A 21,826-nucleotide genomic window follows, 5' to 3' on the forward strand; every position below is an offset into this window, starting at 1 on the left:
AAAGGCTGCTTTGTTTTCGGCTTTATTATAATAGACAACATGTATGGTTGCTGTCCAAAAAGCATCACGTCTCAGTTGCAAAGTACGATAGGAAAAATCTGTGGCACTCCAGGAAACAGGTTCAGCTACAGTTGAGACCAATTGCATGATCCGAATAGAATTTGTCTGCGAGGAAATCAGTGGGTGGTGGGGAATTTTTATCAAGGCGCGTAAGACTGCAGATGGTATGGCATTTATTACACAGAAATTTTGAACTTGAAAATTGCCATTTGTTATAAACAGGGTCCGGGAAGAGCAATGGAGGTATGCAACCCTGCTCAAGGACACAAATACTGTAAGTACGCTTGACAGCTTTTCTTTGTAATCGTTTTGGTTCCCAGTCATAAGTGATGTCACCACATGTTTACCTTACTTTCCTCTGCATCATCGGTCATATTTGCCGTCATGATGACCCCTGCCTCCTTACTGTACATCAGTGCTTCCACAAATTCGTTGTTGGATTTTTTCATCGTTTCCTCAGAGAACACTTTGATGACTTCGCTCATGGAGTGGGCTGGCCGGTACTGGATCTTCACATACTTCTTAGCGGGCACGATTCGCAGCTCGGCTGCCACAAGCAATCCCAGCGTTCCGTAGGACCAGGCCACAGCATAGATCTGAATTTTCATTCTTGTTGGTGGGGTAATTGGAAGTAGAGAAAACATCATGTTAGATACGCCCAAGTACAAAATTCCCAAACACAAGTGCATTCCCTGTCAGTATGACATTTAATAAGCCGTAGTTTTCATCTTTGGTTCACACTGAACCACATGAAATGCTCATTTACTGATTGTGGATTTGGGTGGCTTTGTTGACCCACCATTTGTGACTACAGATGTTGATATAAACCATGTATGCAAATACCTATCTGCCTTGAGCGGAAGCACCCCCTCATCAGTTGAAAAAGAGCCAAGCTGCTTGAGAGTGTTCATTTTTGTTGGTAGCGACACGACTGCAACACACGCATTTCATATTCGTTAGTGAACCAATGAAGTGAAGTTCCTACCAAAGAAGCCTCTGTTACTAGGAAAATTGCACCCTCTCTTGGTCGTGCTCGTGCTCATAAAAAAGCTATATTGAGTTTTCCTTAGGTCTGTGAACAAACATGGATGCACCCAACAGGCTTCACTTTGCACTGCCAGGTAACACTTGATGATGCGGATCAAGTAATGGGTATGTGCATTGCTGAGGCACATGTATACATGTATTTCACTCGGTTGCCGTCTCATTGTCTGGTGAACTTAAAAAAATAATTTCATTACTTGTGACGATGGAGTATCACTGATGTTTTGAACCAAATGCACGTGCACTAGACATCAAGATGCAGAGTACGCATGCACAGTACCAGCATCTTCAATGAAAAGCAAAAACTTTATGTTTTCACTGTACGTGTGGTCTGGTTACAAGCAGAAGGGGGGGTGCTTGGTTTGTAGACTATGAAATTATGAAGTTTCCCATGATGAATTCGCTGTGATTAAATGGGGCAGCAGAGGGGAAGAGCTGTGCAAGTTTGTATCAATCTGCAGCATTCCCCAAATATGCATGTATAGTGTAACTCGACAACTGGAATTCGGAGCCATTACAGCGGTGGCGCAACGCTTGCAGGCAGGTGGCATGCAAGCGAAGGGTGTCGTGATTTGTCAAATGCACACATGTGATAAGCTGAAGAATGTGCGTATGAGTGTGGTGCCGCCAGATGTGGCGTCATCTCAGATTAGTCCATTGTGTGTTTGTAACATACACTGTACAAAGTACAAATCTGGTATGATAAAGCACTTAAATGACAAATAATATCCAAAGATGTACTTTGCGTCTGGAACATGTTAATGATCAATTTGGGGTTTTGCCCTCACACCAATCACACTGTGTACTCGGTGTTTGCTGAGAGCTCTCAAAAGATTTCACAAGCTTTACTCGGGTGGGACTTGGACCCACAACCTCCGGCTTACTAGTGCCGACCCCTTAATCTTTCGAACGATGAGCTTGCTGGGGTCAGCTGGTCAGTCCAAGTCGGACGTAGCAGCAGGGACTGCCATCAAAGACGCACTTTCTGATGGGAAGATGTTAATTTGTTTAAAAAAATTAATGCTCAAATGAAAGTTTCAGCATGGTTTCAGAACCCAGGCAATAAATGCCGTGTTCGACAAAAAAAAGAAGGGAAAAGGTGATCCCTGCCCCCGACTCAAAAAAGTGAAACGAACGGACCAACCAGAAACCCAACAAAAACCAGACCACTGATTCACTGCCAGCGTTGCTTTAAATAGGCCATCACAAAGGCAAAAGGTGGGACCAAGCAACAACATTGCTGAATTTGTGGTACAGTTAGAAGAAAAATCCTGGAACTGCCACGACCCAAGTGCTTAAGGTTTGCTGGTGTAAAGGGGCTACAAACTTTGAAGCTTTTAAGTAATTTTTCCAGACAAGTGCATTTGTGGCAGAGCCAGAAATGTTTATTTTATTAAGTACACGTTTTTACATAGAAGTAGTTCCCCTTTAAAATGTTTAACTTTAGTTTAGAATTCTTGATTTTTTTTAGTAGTGTGCCCCCCTGTTCATTTGTTTAAGCCCTAGCTTCCCCCATATAGAGTTGCCACATGGTCTGGTCACGCTCAGTGTAGCAGATCAGCAGAGACCAGTCACCTTCACATGCACCTATGTGTTGTTCCTCCTAACTGGAGTGTGGTTTTCTGCTTGAGTCCTATTCTGCTAGGAGTCAGTGATTGAAGTCGGAGTGTAAACTCATAAGGTCCATTTTTACGCACTGTGTTGGGTTTTGGGTTTTGGTTTTGGTTTTGAGTCTTTTAAAGTCTTAGTCTTTGGGTGGTTTTTAGTCCTTGAGTCCTTTTAGTTTATTTTCATTTTTCCTGTACTTTTTCGTTGATAAATTGTTTTTTTGTCCCTTTTTTTGAAGTCAAATATTGGTGTCTGAGTCCTTATTAATTCAATTTCCTGCGACTTTTCCTTCAAAGATCCTTGGTTTAGTTAGAGTTTTTGTTGTTTTGCTAATTTCTCATAGCGTGCCATTTTTCCCTGTTACACATTCAACTGACTTTGTCCCTTCAAGTGTCTGAGATAACTTGAGAATACAATACTGAAAAGCTATTTTAACTAACTGGCCTCTGTCACCCTTAATGTAGAATAAAGATAAGGTTCAATGTAAACTATATTTGAACAGAATCTAGTTCACACAGTGCAATTAATCTTCAACCCAAGATTGTCCAAAAATATAGGTAAAAATAACTCCAAACAGCATTTCCTTCACTAGGTTCATGAAAAATATTGAATTTTCTTCATGGAAGGGAAAACTTAGGACAAAGAATTTTTGGATGTAGTTTAGAGTTAGTCCAAAAACTATTATCAGGAACGAGACACACACAGCACCGTCACCAGCTTCAGGCATTAGTGGGGGTCACGGTACCAGCTAGGGGGGTGCATCCCCCAAACATACAGAAATACATGGATATGTGTTGAGCAAAGTAATGTGCCGATAGGGGGTGCTCGTCACGGTTCATAAGCATTTTATGTTTAGAAAATATTACCAATATAGTAACAGGGAAAAATACAGCAGAAGTACCTCAGAGCATCTCACTAAACTGCCATCAGCCATGACCAGTTCGTAGGCCACACAGTTGTGTTGGAATAAGCCAAACTTGTGGGAGGAGGTTTCAATGCCCACGCCCATTATCATGCCACCTGCAGGGAAAAAAGACACGAGACAATCAATTAACTCCTGACAAACAAGGCAGTTTTACACAATCATCACATTTGCATTTGTAGTGGGGATGAAAAATATGGTGACTTATTTGCAATGTTTTAAGCGAAGCGTTTCATTCTAATCTAACATTTTTCAAAGTACGAGTCAACCGAGGTGGGACCACCTCTAATATACTTTGACATACCCAGTATGTCCAGTTCTGGATACTACTTAAAACTACTACTTACTTAAAAATCATGAAATATATATTTTGTCCTTGCGGTGTGTCCCTCCTAGCCGATACTGTGGCCCCTCTGCATCATGCCTGAAGCTGGCGATGGGGCTGATTTTAGGCTCAGACTGAGGGGAAAGATAAAACCTCTTTTTGTGCTTCCAACCCTGTGTGGAACTGAATTTCCTATCAAGAAAGGAAAAAGTTTTTTTTTTCAATTCTCCTTTTCCCCCGGACCAACTAGCAGCCTCCCCCAAGGTGAAAAATATGAAAACCACAGAATTAATCTCAGATGCCCTAATCAAGTTTCAAACAAATAGTTTATCATTTTGAATAAAATTGTGCCAACGACTGTAAAATCATGCTATATATTGATTGAATGATGAACTCAAATGTTTGTTTTTGATACACACAACTGCAGAACGGTGTGGGCAAATTGTCTCCATACTAGACCCACCTATTGGGCACTGGGCATGCTGTTATCAGAGGGCACGGAAACACACACGTGTAAAGTGTTTCCACATTACCAGAGAAATCTTTCAAGTGCATTTTTAATTGGCAGGTCAATCTGTAAGTGAGCCTAAATGAACTCAAGTATAAATATATAACAAGACAAGCACTTCAGCAGTTTTTTCTGTTGTTATCAACGTGACGTATTTTTATTATTACCTGGCGAGTGTAAAAATCAGTGGTGGAACCGTAATCAGGTTTAATTTTTGCAGGTACCGGACCGGTACACTTCAAGCTTCTGACCATGGAGACATGTTTAACTTTTTGCAGGTATGCCTGTCAACTGGAAACAGGTTTATTTTTTGCAGGTACTGTGTTCATGTACGCTTCGATTGGATTGTGCATAAAATGCATATTTTCTTATTTGTCAAGTGATCGATGCTTTGCATCAATGTCAAAAAGGTTTATTCAAGTGTGCTCTCCGTGGCAGTGAATTTTGGCCTCAAGATGTCGTACCAGCTCTGGGCCACATTGTGCGCTGTCACGGTGCCCGTCGTCAGCCTTCTCCTCTGGATCCGGGTTAAGAGCTTGGAGTATCTTCGCCTGTATGTTCCTTCTCCCCCGGCCCGGCCCTGCCCTGTCCGTGGTCTACGACGTGTTCCGCTTTGTGAGGATTGGATCGTGTTCCGGATGAACACGGCACCACAGAAGCACAATGAACGTGTGAGAGATACAGAGACAGGTGACACGCGCTTATCCATTCTCCAAAGAACTCAGTGCCCGGGGTTCGTCATGCACTCTGCGCTCTCCGAAGAGAGCGGTGGGCGTGACAAACGCCCTACTTCTAGGGTAGCATCTCCTTGAATTAGGTCTGGCAGTGTCTGCAGGTTTCACGATCATTTGTTTCCTTCAGTCTTTAATTTAGTCCAATTCTGTAATTCAAAGGTACGAGAGTGGAAGGCCGATGGGGAAAAGCGTCCCATGTGCACAGCACGACCTGGATACCAAGCAGAAAATACAAGAAAACCCATCATAAAATTAATGTCAATCTGGGTAAGCTACTGAGAGTAGGGGAAATAACGGTTGGTTTCCTCCCTTTCCCAAGTCATGCCTTCTGCTCCAACCCCCCCTGACCCCTAGCCCCTCCTTCCTACCCCATCCCCTCCTGACCCCTAGCCCCTCCTTCCTACCCCAGCCCCTCCTGACCCCTAGCTCCTCCTTCCTACCCCACCCCCTCCTGACCCCTACCCCCTCCTTCCTACCCCATCCCCTCCTGACCCCTAGCCCCTCCTTCCTACCCCAGTCCCTCCTGACCCCTAGCCCCTCCTTCCTACCCCAGCCCCTCCTGACCCCTAGCTCCTCCTTCCTACCCCAGCCCCTCCTGACCCCTAGCTCCTCCTTCCTACCCCAGCCCTTCCTGACCCCTAGCCCCTCCTTCCTACCCCAGCACCACCTTTTTGCCCAACCCTCAGGCTGTCCCCTGCCCCTCCGCCTGGGGAGAGATTTCACAGGATTTATCCTAATTTCAGGGTTTCTTTTTATCAGGTTTTTCCAGATTTCAGGATTTTTTACAACAGTCTCTTTTAAATTCTGGAAAATCCTGGGATTACCACGAAGATGTTTTTTTAGATAAAAGTTGATACTGTAGCACAAGAAATGATGAGTAGTTTAAAGATTGTCTTTTTTGCAAACACGGATCCTACAAAGCTTTGGATCCCATAAAGCCCCTGGTGGTTATTTACAGTGGATATTTCATTTTCCTCCAATCTCATCTCCCCCGCGTCGAGTGGAATAGATACGCCACACTCGGAATACATACGTGTAGTCTGCTTGTTGTTCATTAGCATGAAGGCTTTGAAAAGTTCTACATACACTGTAAATATGCAAATTCATCTTGGCCACTGATACAGCAATGGTATTTATCTGAGACTGTCAATTGTTGGTAGTAAGGGGGGTTGAGGTCAGGGGGTACCCCGGCCTGGCCTTCCAGTTCCTTGTAAGAGAAAAAGATCAGTTTAAACATGACGAATGCCCATCTAATAAACAAAGCAAGAAGTGTTGCAATTTTCTGAAACCTATTCTTCAACAGTGGACATCCTGGAAGTGGACACTGACCGGAGAGTGGTGCGGGTGGAACCACTGGTCAACATGGCACAGGTGACGGCCATGTTGAATCCACTCGGCTGGACACTGCCTGTCCTTCCAAAACTGCATATGCTAACCTTGGGTATGTCAAAGTCACACTTATATTAATTAGAAAGAGTCAATTTGCTTAAAGCATTGCAAATGACATATTTCACTATATTTTGTTCATTCCCACTACAGATGCAAATGTGATGATTGTGTAAAACTGGCTTGTTTGTCAGGAGTTAATTGATTGTCTCGTGTCTTTTTTCCCTGCAGGTGGCATGATAATGGGCGTGGGCATTGAAACCTCCTCCCACAAGTTTGGCTTATTCCAACACAACTGTGTGGCCTACGAACTGGTCATGGCTGATGGCAGTTTAGTGAGATGCTCTGAGGTACTTCTGCTGTATTTTTCCCTGTTACTATATTGGTAATATTTTCTAAACATAAAATGCTTATGAACCGTGATGAGCACCCCCCCATCAGCACATTACTTTGCTCAACACATATCCATGTATTTCTGTATGTTTGGGGGATGATCTTCAGATCTTGGGTTGAAGATTAATTGCACTGTGTGGAGTAGACTCTGTTCACATATAGTTTACATTGAACCTTATCTTTATTCTACATTAAGGGTGACAGAGGCCAGTTACTTTTCGGTATTGTATTCTCCAGTTATCTCAGATAAGGGACAAAGTCAATTGATACATGAATGCACTTGTCTGGAAAAATTACTTAAAAGCTTCAAAGTTCATAGCCCCTTTACACCAGCAAACCTTCAGCACTTGGGTCCTAGCAGTTCCAGGACTTTTCTCCTAACTGCCCCACAAATTTAGCAATGTTGTTGCTTGGTCCCACCTTTTGCCTTTGTGATGGCCTATTTAAAGCAACGTTGGCAGTGAATCAGTGGTCTGGTTTTTGTTGTGTGTCTGGTTGGTCAGCTAAGGTCACTTGTTACTGTTTTTTGGTCGAGCGCGAATCATATCGAATTGCCTGACTAAAAGGCACAAACAAAACCTTTCCATTTTCATCCATACAGTTTCCTTCTTGCATGATACTTTCTCATTAGAGCGTTAATGATATTCCTCACTATTCACATGTAGAGAAATGTCAGGGAAAACTCAGCAAAACTGAAAAAATCCCTTCCAAAATGTTAGCTTCACTTCCAACTTCAGACTCTGTTACTTTGGAGGTACCTAAGAAAGACAGACAAACACTTGGCAGAAAAAAGATTTATATTGCGGGCAAGTTATTAAAAGGGACTTTGAATGTTGAAATACCAATCAGTATGGAAATGAGGGGCAAACAACTTTTTCCGAGCTCGATGTTGATCGATTACTTTTGGGGTCCACCTTGCCGAGTCAAGAGCCATTTTACAGGCCTCTGGCAACACTCTGGATTCATTACGCATGTGCAAAAACTAAGTGGGGAGCATGAACACACATGTTATCATATCGACTGTGAGTAGCCTACATCACCCCGGCCCGCCCACTAGTACTACACGTTGCATGTGTACTCAGTAGTACAGTCGATGTGCAGGTCGAGGCAAGCTCTTCGATTCTTTGAGTGTGGCTGGCGACGGCCTTATCACAGTTGAATTACCACCAAGTCTAGCTGCATTGCTGATGCTGTGCACAGAACTTGCGTAAAGGTATAGTGAGTTTATATTGTCAACAATCCTGATGTTAGATGGGACTGTAGAAGACCTTAACCTTTTGGTTTTGTGTATACGGGTGTGGGAGGCTGAGGGGTGATGGTCGCCATGTTAATTCTGTGGCATATCGGGCTGAGTGGGGATTACGGAGTGCACATCATATTGGCCGTGCTGTCACTAGGGTCATCATGGTCACGGCTGTGCGAAATGCTTCGTCTTTTAGCTGCAGAACCGAGTGCCGATTATTTTTAAAATAATCCACCCTCTGCTCTGCTAATATTAAAGCGTTGTCAAGCAGCTTTCGGCCTACAATTTAAATCCAGTTGTGTAAATTTATGTAATAATAATTCCTAAGCCCAGCTAGGCTAAGAGACAAATGTCACAAGGCCTACTGCTCCATATAAGCAGCTTAGGCCTAGGCCAGTATAGCTTACGACTTCAGAGTCTATGAGGAGTCCTAAAATCTTCTATTTCCTAACAAACTTGGAAATTCTTCTCCGTCCCAGGTTGTATAATTGTCACTTTTGGAATGACTGACCTTTAATGTGATGGTATACGATAAAAAAAGTGGAGACAAAATGCAAGATTCATTCCTTCCCAAGAAGTGAAGAGGTGACCATTAAGTTAGTTCCCTCTTGACATGCTGATCTTGCTAGGCCTACTTGTTTTTGTTCTGTTAGTTGACCTAGTCACCCATCAAATTACCAATATCTCTTCCAAAATGACCCTGTACCCCTTTGTCATTGGATTGCTCATCAAAGCTCGAGGTGACCTGCCATAGACTGGAGATAACTTTCCAAAACTTTGTAACTAAACTAGTAAGATTTAGACTAACACGTTGGGAAATCGTGCCACCGTACATAAAATTGGTTACCTGTTCCTGCAAAGACTTAGTATCGCGGTATCCTTAAAATCAAAGAAAACAAATAACCAATCCTAACTAATCGATAACAATATACTTGTCATACAGTATTTTTTAAAAAAATGAACAAATACAGCAGTGGGAGATGTCTCGGATGTGTCTGCAATGCCAAAGCTATTGGCGTGGAATTCAGGTTAAAGCACTGTAAGGATTTCATGTGATAGAGGTTTCTTGTGTGGAGGGGACGTATGGTACAAAAACTGTGCACTCCAATAACAGTGGTTGGTGCCAACCTACATGTTTGTGGCTCTCCAACGCTTAACTTTGCATAGAAAGTCTTCAAAACACTGCACCATCAACTCACAATGCCCAAGATTGAATAACTACTTTAAGTAACAAATAGTTTAGCATTTTAAATAAAAATTGTGTCAACGACTGTAAAAATCAAGAAAAAATTCATGGTATATAGATTGAATAATGAAGTCAAATGTTTGTTTAAAGAGCTATACACATAAATGCGGAAGTGTGGGCAAATTGTCAGACCCACCTATTGGGCATTGGGCATGCTGTCGTCAGATGGCACGGAAACACACACATATAAAGTGTTTCCACATTTAAACAGGTGCTCCAATAAAATATGACATTAACAGAGAAATCTTTCAAGGGCATTTTTAATTGGCAGGTCGATCTGTAAGTGAGCCTAAATGAACTCAAGTATAAATATAAAACAAGACAAGCACTTCAGCAGTTTTTTCTTTCGTTTTTAAGCGTGACATATTTTTATTATTACCTGGCGAGTGTAAAAATCAGTGATGGAACTGTAATCAGGTTAAATTTTTGCAGGTACCGGACCGGTACACTTCAAGCTTCTGACCATGGACACATGTTTAACTTTTTGCAGGTATGCCTGTCAACTGGAAACAGGTTTTTTTTTGCAGGTACTGTGTTCATGTACGCTTCGATTGGATTGTGCATAAAATGCATATTTTCTTATTTGTCAAGTGATCGATGCTTTGCATCAATGTCAAAAAGGTTTATTCAAGTGTGCTCTCCGTGGCAGTGAATTTTGGCCTCAAGATGTCGTACCAGCTCTGGGCCACATTGTGCGCTGTGCCCGTCGTCAGCCTTCTCCTCTGGATCCGGGTTAAGGGCTTGGAGTACACCATCATCCACCAGCGATGGATCTTCGTCTGTCTGTTCCTACTCCCGCTGTCCTTGATCTACGACGTGTTCAGCTTTGTGCGGAACTGGATCATGTTCCAGATGAACACGGCACCACAGAAGCATGATGAACGTGTGAGAGATATACAGAGACAGGTGAGACACACTTACCCTTTCTCCAAAGAACTGCCAGGGGTTCGTCATGCACTCTGCATTCTCAAAGAGAGCGGTGGGCGTGACAAACGCCCTACTTCTAGGGTAGCATCTCCTTGGATTAGGTCTGGCAGTGTCTGCAGGTTTCACGATCATTTTTTTCCTTCAGTCTTTAATTTAGTCCAATTCTGTAATTCAAAGGTACGAGAGTGGAAGGCCGATGGGGAAAAGCGTCCCATGTGCACAGCACGACCTGGATACCAAGCGGTCAGCCTACGGATTGGAAAATACAAGAAAACCCATCATAATATCAATATCAATCTGGGTAAGCTAGTGAGAGTAGGGAAATAACGGTTGGTTTCCTCCCTTTCCCAGGTCATGCCTTCTGCTCCAACCCCCCCGACCCCTAGCCCCTCCTTCCTACCCCAGCCCCTCCTGACCCCTAGCCCCTCCTTCCTACCCCAGCCCCACCTTTTTGCCCCACCCTCTGTCCCCTGCCCCTCCTGGAGAGAGATTTAACAGGATTTACCCTAATTTCAGGGTTTCTTTTTATCAAGTTTTTCCAGATTTCAGGATTTTTTACTACAGTCTCTTTTAAACTCTGGAAAATCCTGAGATTACCGTGAAGGTGTTTTTATAGATAAAAGTTGATCCAGAGCACAAGAAATGAGTTTAAAGATTGTCTTTTTTGCAAACATGGATCCTAAGAAGCTGTGGGTTCCTTGACCACTTCCAGCCAGTCGACCCGTTTTCGAGTACCTCGGCTTTATACACGAAGCTGGTGAGCCCGAAACCAACACAAAAGAGTTGGGCCTTGTAACAAAAGACCGTGCTCAGCACAAAAGACTGAGCTGCTGGGCATTACGTACATTTTTTCACTCTCAAAGGGGGAGATAATCCATCCTTGTTTTGAAACAGTATACCACAGTTTGGGGTATTTAGAGCAAGCGGATTACCACCGGGGACAAAAGCGCTCCACCACCGCAGCGACGAGCCACACAGCACCGCTGTATGCTAATGCCCCTATTGAAAAGAGGTCAGCAGTGCACTGTTCCGGTTTCGAGAACAAAAGAATCTTACATAGCACTGCACAATCCGGGCTCTTTTTACAAGGCTGCAGGCCTAGCTGAAATATTCAGGAGTCAGTGAAGGTTACCTGTCAGCTTAGAGTAGCCACCAAAGAGTTCTTCGTGTGCGTTTAAACGTCCGTTAAATGAAATGAAATTTTTAAAGAATTTTAAAAACTGAAAATCTTCAAAATCACCCCGTTTGTGTGCACTGCATTTTTATAAGCACCCGGCAGCAAGTAGTTAAAGCCTCTGGTGGTTATTTACAGTGGATATTTCACTTTCCTCCAATCTCATCTCCCCCGAGTCTCATTTCCTTTCAAATTGAATAGATATCACCACAAACTGAATACATGGTCTGCTCGTTTTTCATTACCATGAAGGCTTTGGAAAGTTCTGCATAAATATGCAAATTCATCTTAGCCACCGATACAGCGATGATATTTATCTCAGACTGTCAATTGTTGGTAGTAAGGGGGGTTGAGGTCAGGGGGTACCCCGGCCTGCCCTTCCAGTTCCTTGTAAGAGAAAAAGATCAGTTTAAACATGATGAATGCCCAAAGCATTCAAACAAAGCAAGAAGTGTTGCTATTTTCTGAAACCTATCGTTCAACAGTGGACATCCTGGAAGTGGACACTGACCGGAGAGTGGTGCGAGTGGAACCACTTGTCGACATGGCACAGGTGACGGCCATGTTGAATCCACTCGGCTGGACACTGCCCATCATTCCAGAACCGGATATGCTAACCGTGGGTATGTCAAAGTTTATTAGAGGTAGTCCCACCTCAGTTGACTCATACATTGAAGAATGTTAGATTAGAATGAGTCAATTTGCTTAAAACATTGCAAATATATTTTTTTTATCCCTACTACAAATGCAAATGTGATGATTGTGTAAAACTGCCTTGTTTGTCAGGAGTTAATTGATTGTCTCGTGTCTTTTTTCCCTGCAGGTGGCATGATAATGGGCGTGGGCATTGAAACCTCCTCCCTTAAGTTTGGCTTATTCCAACACATCTGTGTGGCCTATGAACTGGTCATGGCTGATGGCAGTTTAGTGAGATGCTCAGAGGTACTTCTGCCATATTTTCCCGTGTTACTATATTGGTAATATTTTCTAAACATAAAATGCTTGTGAACCGTGATGAGCACCCCCCCCATCGGCACATTACTTTGCTCAAAACATATCCATGTACATGTATTTCTGTTTTGTTCATGGGATGCACCCCCTAGCTGGTACTGTGGCCCCCACAAATGCCTGAAGCTGGTGATTGTGCTGTGTGTCTCGTTCCAGATGATAGTTTTTGGACTAACTCTAATCTACATCCAAAAATTCAACATTTTTCATGAACCTATTGAAAGAAATGCTATTTGGAGTTAGTTTTACCTATATTTGGGGATAATCTTGGGTTGAATATTAATTGCACTATACGAACGAGACACTGTTCAAATATAGTTTACACTGAACCTTATCTTTATTCTACATTAAGGGTGACAGAGGCCAGTTACTTTTGGTATTGTATTCTCCAGTTATCTCAGATAAGGGACAAAGTCAATTGAATGCACTTGTCTGGAAAAATTACTTAAAAGCTTCAAAGTTCATAGCCCCTTTACACAAGCAAACCTTCAGCACATGGGTCCTAGCAGTTCCAGGATTTATCTTCTAACTGTACCACAAATTTAGCAATGTTGTTGCTTGGCCTACATCTTCTTGCCTCTGTGATGGCCTATTTAAAGCAACGTTGGCAGTGAATTAGTGGTCTGGTTTTTGTTGTATTTCTGGTTGGTCTGTTTGTTTCGCTTTTTTAAAGTTTTTTGGCTTTTTTTAGGCTCGTAACCAGACCACACAGTGCAAACATAAAGTTTTTGCTTTTCATTGAAGATGCTGGTACTGTGCATGCGTACTCTGCATCTTGATGTCTAGTGCACGTGCATTTGGTTTAAACATCAGTGATACTCCATCGTCACAAGTAATGAAATTATTTTTTTAAGTTCACTAGACAATGAGACGGCAACCGAGTGAAATACATGTATACATGTGCCTCAGCAATGCACATACCCATTACTTGATCCGCATCATCAAGTGTTACCTGGCAATGCAAAGTGAAGCCTGTTGGGTGCATCCATGTTTGTTCACAGACCTAGGGGAAACTCAATGTAGCTTTTTTTGAGCCCCGAGTGCGACCAAGAGAGGGCGCAGTTTTCCTACTAACAAAGGCCCCTTTGGTAGGAACTGCACTTCAAATATGGAATGCGTGTGTTGCAGTCGCATCGCTACTAACAAAAACGAATACTCCCGACCAGCTTGGCTCTTTTTCAAGAGGGGGTGCTTCCGCTCAAGGCAGATAGGTATTTGCATACATGGTGTATATCAACATCTGTATTCACAAATGGTGGGTCAACAAAGCCACCCAAATCCATAATCAGTAAATGAGCATTTCATGTGGTTCTGTGTGAACCAAAGATGAAAACTACGGCTTATTAAATGTCATACCGCAGAGAATGCACTTGTAATTGTTTATGTATTTTGTACTTGGGCGTATCTAACATGATGTTTTCTCTACTTCAAATTGCCTCCAAGAATGAAAATTCAGATTTGTTCTATGCTGTGCCTTGGTCCCACGGAACGCTGGGATTCCTCGTGGCAGCCGAGCTGCAAATCGTGCCTGCTAAGAAGTATGTGAAGATCGAGTACCGGCCAGCCCACTCTATGAGCGAAATCATCAAAGCGTTCTCCGAGGAAACGATGAAAAAATCCAACAACGAATTTGTGGAAGCACTGATGTACGGTAAGGAGGCTGGAGTCATCATGACGGCAAATATGACCGATGATGCGGAGGAAAGTAAGGTAAATATGTGGCAACATCACTTAAGACTGGGAACTGAGACAATTACAAAGAAAAGCTGTCAAGCGTACTTACAGTATTTGTGTCCTTGAGCAGGGTTGCATACCTCCATTGCTTTTCCTGGACCCTGTTTATAACAAATGGCAATTTTCAAGTTCAAAATTTTTGTGTATCAAATGCAGAAACGTTTACTGCATATTTTCACAAGTTACTAAATGTTTAAAGAGCACTTGTACTTGGAAAATGATACCAATCATTTTCACTGATCAAGGTAAGTTAAGTTATCTTCATAAAACTATTGTTTAATTAGCTCCTTTTTCAGGCATCATGTGCTTGGCAGCTATGAGTAGCCCTCAAGGGGGCGTCTCGTTTCTGGTATATTAGGTTTTGACTTTAATCGTACAAGTGCTTCTTTTCTATCCAAGGTCAATTGCATCGGGCATTTCTGGAAGCCCTGGTTCTTCAAGCACGTCCAGGCCTACCTGAAGTCGGGGCCGGGCATCGAGTACATCCCACTGTACCACTACTACCACCGGCACAAGCGGAGTATCTTCTGGGAGCTTCAGGTGGGTTTAGGGACAATCCAGCCTCACTGTAACTCGGCCCGCCGTGATGTTGCAGTGCAGTGCAGTTTACAAATTCCTAATTCCACCTGCACGCATGCCAATTGTTGGTTCAATGCAGGAGGGACAGGAACTATTTCTGTTGGTTACATCGCTTCTTGTTCTGAAGAACAGCAGAATAGGTGTATAGAATTGTGATCGATGGTTGATACTTTTCTTACATCGTCTGGTTTCAGGACATCGTCCCATTCGGCAACAACCCGCTGTTCCGCTACCTGTGCGGCTGGATGATGCCACCCAAGGTGTCACTGTTGAAGCTGACCCAGGGAGAGACCATACGCAGAATGTATGAGAGAAACCACGTGATACAGGACATGTTGGTACCCCTCCATAAGCTCCGCGAGTGCCTGGATTGTTTCGACAAAGAGTTCGAAGTTAGTAGAAATTTGCATCAGTTTTCCCCTTCAAAATCCCTCCTCCCCTTTTCTGAATGCTCTTGTTAAACTTCAACCAGTAGAAGTCAGTTTCAAATATGGACATTATTGGCCTGTGCCAGGCACATGGATACCTGTCCGTTGATGTCAAAACCCAGATCCATTTCTTCGGGTCTGGTACCTGTGAAAAAAGTCCACGCATAAAACGTATGTGAACTTTAACACCGAAGGGCAGAGTTGCTAAAAAAAACTCATTGTGCCGCTGAAAAATCCAGTCCCGCGGTCGTAACAAATTAAATGTACATGTAACATTTCATTTATGAAAAAGGTGGGGGAATTCCTCTCCAACATTTAGAACAATATGCTGCTTCCCGTGTGTGAAAAAAGAGCCCTATTTCAGGCACATGGTCTGTGGAGATTGGGCGCAATGCCATTTGTTAAGTGTTCTTTATATTTTAAGGGTACCGGTATTGACAAAGAACGGGTACTCAGTAAACGCCCACCCCTAGTGTGTCATGTACACTTCGTTCAACAAATGTTACTGCACTTTACACAATTCCCCCAAAAACCTAAATTGTATTCAAAACAACACAAGATGACTTGAATAGAGGAATATAGAAACGATAAATGCCTCACAGTCTACCAATCAACCTATGGAAAAATCCTTATTATACCATCAAAATTTTTTTATTCCTAAAAGTCGATATAAAACACAAGAAATGAGTACCTTTTTAAGGGAAGCTGTTAGGCAAACACAAAATGTATTATATAGATGCCGTGTGGCCCTCAAACCCTCTGATGACTATTTCATGGTTATTTCATATTCCTTCAATCTCACCCCGCTATCAACAGCTCTACCCCTTGTGGCTGTGCCCCTTCCTGTTGCCTTCCCGACCGGGGCTTGTCCACCCCGAGGGGAATGAGGACGAGATGTATGTCGACGTGGGAGCCTGGGGGACACCCATGAGAAAAGGGTTCCACTTTGCTGAGATGACCAGACGAGTCGAGGAGTTTACGCGGAGTGTCCACGGGTGGGTGCTCTTACCTTAAGCTGCTACCTTATGAAGTGAAACTGCACAGGGTCAAGTAGACCGTGAATCTACTCACTACCCTAAGCCAAAAGAAAAGAGTCACGGTTCCCGTTTCCTCTAATTTGGAGCTCACCTAAGGGGCCCCAAAAGTTTGGATTCTAGATGTTGTGTTGAGGTGTGAAGGCAATTTATAGTATGCCACCGATGTAATATCAATCATTAACAGCCAGTGCAATAATTATTTACTCACCAGAAATAGACGTTTTCAAGACAGTGTTGTAGTCAAGTACTTTTTTCCGAGTACCAAGTACTGCCGAGTACTTTGACTGCCGAGTACAAAGACAGGTCGAGTACTTTGTCAGCTGAGTACAAGTACTGGTTTCCGAGTATAAGTACTTGCACTTCTAATTCCGAGTACGAGTTCTTCTAATTCCAAGTACAAATCTGAGTACGTGCAATTCCTAGCACTGGTACTCATATGTACTTGAACTTTAAGTTGCTGGAAATTGTGCGTTAAAATGCATTCAAATTAGTATGAACAGATTTACAAAAATTTGCAACTTTATTTTTATTACAATACATGTATTGTCTGCAATAGCTTACCCAAATCAGTGTGTTTACGTCAACTAGCAGTTCAAATTAAGTCCCCAAGACTTTGTATTTAAGCCCCTTGCTTGACAAACACGTGTATCAAAACGGTCATTACACGAAGTCTATTTTCCAGACTCAATTATTCAAATGCCTGTGATTTTTTGTATGCTGGGTTCATCGTTAATGTTTTCGGGTCCAGGAACCAGACTACCAATGCCCAAGTAAATCGCAGGACCATTCTGGAGCACCACAATATAATTTGCGTACGTGATTGGTGAAGTACGCCCACAGACGGCGAATGGGTCGTATACATTAATGGTCCCATATTCAGACTTCTTTTTGTCTGAACCATATTGAATATCGGGTCATTGGGGTGGATATTTTTTTACCTTATTTTAACGGCCATAGTAAGTTAAAGGATTTTTTATCGAGTACTGTTAATCGAGTACAAGTACTTTGATGCTCGAGTACAATTTTGGATGTCGAGTTCTGCGTATTTTGTAGCCCGAGTACAAGAACTGTAGTTCAAGTACAAGTACTTAGACGTACGAGTACTCTGAAAATGGTTCTCGAGTAGTACTCAAGTACAGTACTACAACACTGTTTCAAGGTGTATATATTTTTGCATTGGGGAGATGTTAATTTATACAACGGGTTTTGCCCTTATCCAACGTATATTAACCACTTTGCGTCAGGGTTAACTATCAATGTTAATGATGCTGGGCCGGAATTATTATCATTTTTTCTGCTTTCAAAATTCTTGAAAAATTCATCATTTCATTTAACAGACGTTTATACCCACACGCAGTAATCTTTAGGCACTGCTCTAAGTTGATGGGTGACCTTCATTGACGCCCAAGTATTTCAGCCAGGCCTGCAGCCTTGCAAAAAGAGCCCAGATTGTGCAGTGTTATGTAGGATTCTTTTTTTCCCAAAACCAGAACAGTGTGCTGCTAACCTCTTTTCAATAGGGGCCAGATTAGCGTGCAGCAGTACCTTGTGGCTCATCGCTGCGGTGGTGGAGCGCTTTTGTCCGCGGTGGTAATCCGCTCGCTCTAAATGCCCAAAACCATGGTACACTGTTTCAAAACAAGGCTGGATTATCTCCACTTTTGAGAGTGAAAAATGTCGGTAATGCCTAGCAGCCTGGTCCTTTGTTCGGAGTACGGTCTTTTGTTACAGGGCCCAGTTCCCTTTGTCCGATTTCGGAGACCCCGGCCACACGTATTAAGCATGCGTCTCCGAAACCGGTTTCCCCTACGTGAAGTGGTGGTTAATAAGCACTGTATGCATAGTGCTTGTCAGAGAGCTTGTGAAAAAAATCTCACAAGCTTACTCGGGTGGGACTCGAACCCACGACCTCCCGCTTACTAGTGCAGATGTCTTGCCCACTCAACCACCGAGCTTGCTGGGGTTGGCTGGCCAGTCCGAGTCAAGTGAAACAGCAGGTACCGCAAACTATTTTCTTTATGATAAGCAGAAGGTCGTGCATGGGTTCGAGTCCCACCCGAGTAAGCTTGTGAGGTTTTTTCGCAAGCTCTCGGACAAGCACTGAGCATACAGTGCTTATTAATATACATTGGGTAAGGGCAAAACCTGTTGTATAAAAAGAAACAGACGTGATAGGAATTGCTTCTTGTTTTGTTTTCATTTATTAGTTTGAGAAATTGTATGGTCCCTAGTATGAGTGTGTTAAACCTGAAATGTGTGAGTCTCACACCGAGTGGTTGAGAGTTTATGTGCTTAATGCTTGAGAGTTAGCAGCCAACTGTGTCATTGTCTTACCCAATGGTGAACCTCGCCGTCTTTGCCCAACTGTTGTTACTTGCAGATTCCAAATGCTATATGCCGACACTTACATGACTCGGGAGGAGTTCCGCCAGATGTTTGATCACACGTTGTACGACAAACTGAGACACAGGCTGGGCTGTGAGAAAGCCTTCCCTGAAATCTACGACAAGATCAGCAGAGCTGCACGCATCTGATTATTCAGGAATATTTCCCATTTTACATTTCATTACAGCCTTGTTATTGTCAGACTGTTAGAAGGAGATGCTGAATATGTTACTTGTGCTAAATTTATCTTTACATATAATTTAGATCAACATAATCGGAAAAATCCAGCACCTTGATTTTTTTTTTTTACTGAAAAAAATACTTGTTGGCTTTACTTTGGAGACAATTTCATATTTAAGTTTAAGAAACAGTGCAAATTTTTGGGACCAGTGAATTGCTGTTGATTGTACGTTTATTGAAGGATGCCATTTTTTGGGCCATTACTACCATAGTCTTCAATTTAAACATCTGTAAGAGTTCTTCAAAGTTAGGAACTTACCAGTGTATCCAATCAGACTATTGATGCCAAAGCTGAAATGCAGTAGATATTTAGTATTCAGTTGAAAGAAAATTATCCCCAGCAGTAGGAACTAGTCAGCTAACCACTGTGTTGTGTTACATGGACGTCACCAGGGGGCCAAGTGGGGTGCTTGTCAACCCCTCCCCACCCAAAAAATAATAAAAAGTGTATAAAAAAAAACAAAAGGAAAGGCGATTCAAACTAACGATTTGCTTGAAACCACCTTGGAGATTATCCTTTTCTACCATTGAGGGTTTGTCAGTTTGCTGCTGATGAGAGACCCCCGCGGAATACGTGGCTGCAGATTTGACAAACAGCTTGCAATTGCATGTGAAAGAGTAGATTTTTGCCTGTGTGGGGAGCGGGCAATTTTTTTTTAACTTTAAAGAATATACATGTAAGCATCTGATGTTCTTTCTTAGGTGTGCCAAGTTAGATATCTTACTTGTTATATGCAACAATTTATAAAGGACCGAATTCTTGAATTTTTAATTCTTTTTATGTACATGTACTTAAAAGTAAATTCTTAAATTCTGTATTATTCATCTTATGCTGTGGCAAAGCAACATCCATTCAAATTGATAATACATTTTACATTGATTAAAAATAACTTTGTTGATACAGTAGACAAGAATTATGCTCAGGAACAGAGGATGATGGCAATATAGACATAATGTTTAAGATGATGTATAAATGCACAAGATTCTGTAATTCGTTTGCCAAGAGTAATCGTCATCACTGCTGTCCAGCAACGAGCGTTGCGTTAACCATGGCCCGAGACTGAACCCAAATGGATATGCTGTGATACTGAAGAGTAGTCTCGGGTTCAAGACGCCTTTCATGGTTCTGAGATCTGATATGCGTGCTGTGTGTGCAATACAGGCGTTTCACAATAGTGCGCCTCCAAGAGTTTGCAACGCATTGGCCAATCACAGCGCACGAAATCTGTCAACTCAATGCACGTTTGGAAAAGGTCAACAGATTTCGCACACTGTGGTTGGCCAACGCGTTGCAAACTCTTGGAGGTGCACTATTGTGAATCGCCCATATTACTGTGACACAAAACTGATGTGACTCATCGTGACTGCACCCTCCTTCCTATGACAGCAATCATTCATCTAGTGATGATTTTGTTTAGCTGATAGCGATTTGTTGTGTGATGGTTTGTGTTGCTGAATAAACGTAAGGTTTTGGAACCAAGACTAACTGAAGAGCTGCATTATGTCCTTCAGAGCAATAGAGCTGTCATCTACTCTCCAGAAAGGCTTCTTCCGCAGAACTGGTGTAGATTTTATACCTATAATGTCAAAAAAATGGCAGAAAACTAATACCCAATAAAAAATCTCCCTTACTTACAATGTACTCACCTTGTGTGCAGTTTTCACCATCTGCAGTCGTACGCACCTTGATGAAAATTCTCCACCACCCACTGATATCCTTGCAGACAAATTCGATTCGGATCATGCGATTGGTCTCAACTGTAGCTGAACCTGCTTCCTGGAGTGCCACAGATTGTTCCCATCGTACTTTGCAACCGAGACGTGATGCTTTTTGGATAGCAACCATACATGTTGTCTGTTATAATAAAGCTGAAAACAAAGCAGCATTTCTGATGAAAATATTTCCCATTTAGTACTGGTGCTAACAACATTGGTGCTAATATTTTACCAAGCAAGCTCTGACATTTCTAAGTTGGGCATAATTCCCAGTGTCGTTAGCTGAATCTCACTTCACCTTGTCAGGTTTGTTCACATAGGCCCACTATTTGTTTTCATCATGCTTTCGTCCATGTGCCAAATTTAAGTATTAAAAACCAACCTGACCAAGTTGTCAAAGCTGAACCGCAAAGTTGACTGGGCGGAATTCTTTACGCAATGTTACACACGACCATCAGTACAGGCTGCAGTAGACTCGTCATCTAAAAGGTCTTAGCAATATATTGGATTTGAATCGACTAGCTGACCACAGCAAACAGGGTGATCCGGTGGTGACACACCAGCACTGGCGAGGAGGTGGTCGTTGGTTTGAATCCCACCTGACAAGGCCAGGGACATCTGCTCACAAGCTTGTAGAACGCATTAGGCAAACATGTAGATGCATTGGTAAAGGGCAAAAACTGGTATTAAAATGAACTATACAACTAGCAGATTGTGAAAAATTTGGGGGTAGTAACTGGAAGTCGGAAAAGGAAGTCAGGTAGAACCACAGGCGTCATATGCATATCCCTAAGATTATAATTTATTCTATCAAAAACACGTTGAAGAGACATGACATGGGAAGTTGAAAATTGAATTGCAGAAGAACTGATAGAATAAAGTCCAATACGACGCACGTCAGTCCACGTGACATTCTTTTGCGACTACCGCAGTGACCAGGGGACCTGGGTGTTCATTTCTTCACATACAAACCAACAACCACGTGTTCGTTTTGCAATTAACCTACCGCCCCAAGTTTCATTAATGAAGTCTAAAAGGTTAATTCTGTCTCTAAAAGTTTACTGACAATTCTTCAAAGAAACAAAGCTCAAAACATTTTTGTCTAGAATATAACAGCAAACCCACAGCT

At 42.5% G+C, this 21,826-nt stretch overlaps 2 protein-coding genes across 8 annotated transcripts; one reads left to right on the top strand and one right to left on the bottom strand.

The window, feature by feature from the left end:
- Nucleotides 1–105: 105 nt before the first annotated feature.
- Nucleotides 106–10,636, bottom strand: LOC147797120 (delta(24)-sterol reductase-like). 5 transcript variants are annotated; one of them, XR_015427429.1, is made up of 5 exons: nt 10,391–10,636; nt 4,932–5,412; nt 3,982–4,093; nt 3,614–3,732; nt 106–669 (listed from the first exon to the last, which is right to left on the bottom strand). XR_015427429.1 is itself a non-coding variant. In XM_087144528.1 (3 exons), the coding sequence occupies exons 1-3, from the start codon at nt 4,945–4,947 to the stop codon at nt 583–585; spliced, it is 222 nt and encodes a 73-aa protein (XP_087000654.1). In that variant the 5' UTR covers nt 4,948–5,055; the 3' UTR covers nt 106–582. The 5 variants fall into 5 exon arrangements, 2 of the variants coding, with proteins under 2 accessions (XP_087000654.1, XP_087000653.1); XR_015427428.1 differs by having other exon boundaries at nt 3,982–4,151; nt 10,391–10,635; XR_015427427.1 differs by having other exon boundaries at nt 3,982–4,151; nt 4,635–5,412; nt 10,391–10,629.
- LOC110985154 (delta(24)-sterol reductase-like) lies at nt 4,923–20,463 on the top strand. Of its 3 annotated transcripts, none has more exons than XM_087144522.1 (10): nt 6,915–6,937; nt 10,119–10,375; nt 10,574–10,697; nt 12,056–12,193; nt 12,394–12,512; nt 14,022–14,288; nt 14,712–14,852; nt 15,086–15,283; nt 16,136–16,314; nt 18,737–20,463. In XM_087144522.1, the coding sequence occupies exons 2-10, from the start codon at nt 10,136–10,138 to the stop codon at nt 18,888–18,890; spliced, it is 1,560 nt and encodes a 519-aa protein (XP_087000648.1). In that variant the 5' UTR covers nt 6,915–6,937; nt 10,119–10,135; the 3' UTR covers nt 18,891–20,463. The 3 variants fall into 3 exon arrangements, with proteins under 3 accessions (XP_087000646.1, XP_087000648.1, XP_087000647.1); XM_087144521.1 differs by lacking the exon at nt 6,915–6,937 and adding an exon at nt 7,878–8,193; XM_087144520.1 differs by lacking the exons at nt 10,119–10,375; nt 10,574–10,697; nt 12,056–12,193; nt 12,394–12,512 and adding exons at nt 4,923–5,157; nt 5,361–5,468; nt 6,505–6,642 and having other exon boundaries at nt 6,819–6,937.
- The last annotated feature ends 1,363 nt before the right edge of the window (nt 20,464–21,826 follow it).

The sequence above is a fragment of the Acanthaster planci genome, linkage group LG12 (assembly GCF_054643075.1).
Source record: "Acanthaster planci isolate LZ-2023a linkage group LG12, COTS_SCS, whole genome shotgun sequence".
NCBI lineage: Eukaryota > Metazoa > Echinodermata > Asteroidea > Valvatida > Acanthasteridae > Acanthaster > Acanthaster planci.

Bases quoted from the DNA above. Each gene is read 5' to 3' on its own strand.
- LOC147797120 (XM_087144527.1), bottom strand. From the start codon at position 971: ATGAACACTCTCAAGCAGCTTGGCTCTTTTTCAACTGATGAGGGGGTG. The intron at 670-903 runs GTATTTGCATAC...CCCACCAACAAG, and splicing joins CTTCCGCTCAAGGCAGATAG to AATGAAAATTCAGATCTATG.
- LOC110985154 (XM_087144522.1), top strand. From the start codon at position 10,136: ATGTCGTACCAGCTCTGGGCCACATTGTGCGCTGTGCCCGTCGTCAGC. The intron at 10,376-10,573 runs GTGAGACACACT...TGTAATTCAAAG, and splicing joins TGAGAGATATACAGAGACAG to GTACGAGAGTGGAAGGCCGA. The intron at 16,315-18,736 runs GTGGGTGCTCTT...TGTTACTTGCAG, and splicing joins TTTACGCGGAGTGTCCACGG to ATTCCAAATGCTATATGCCG.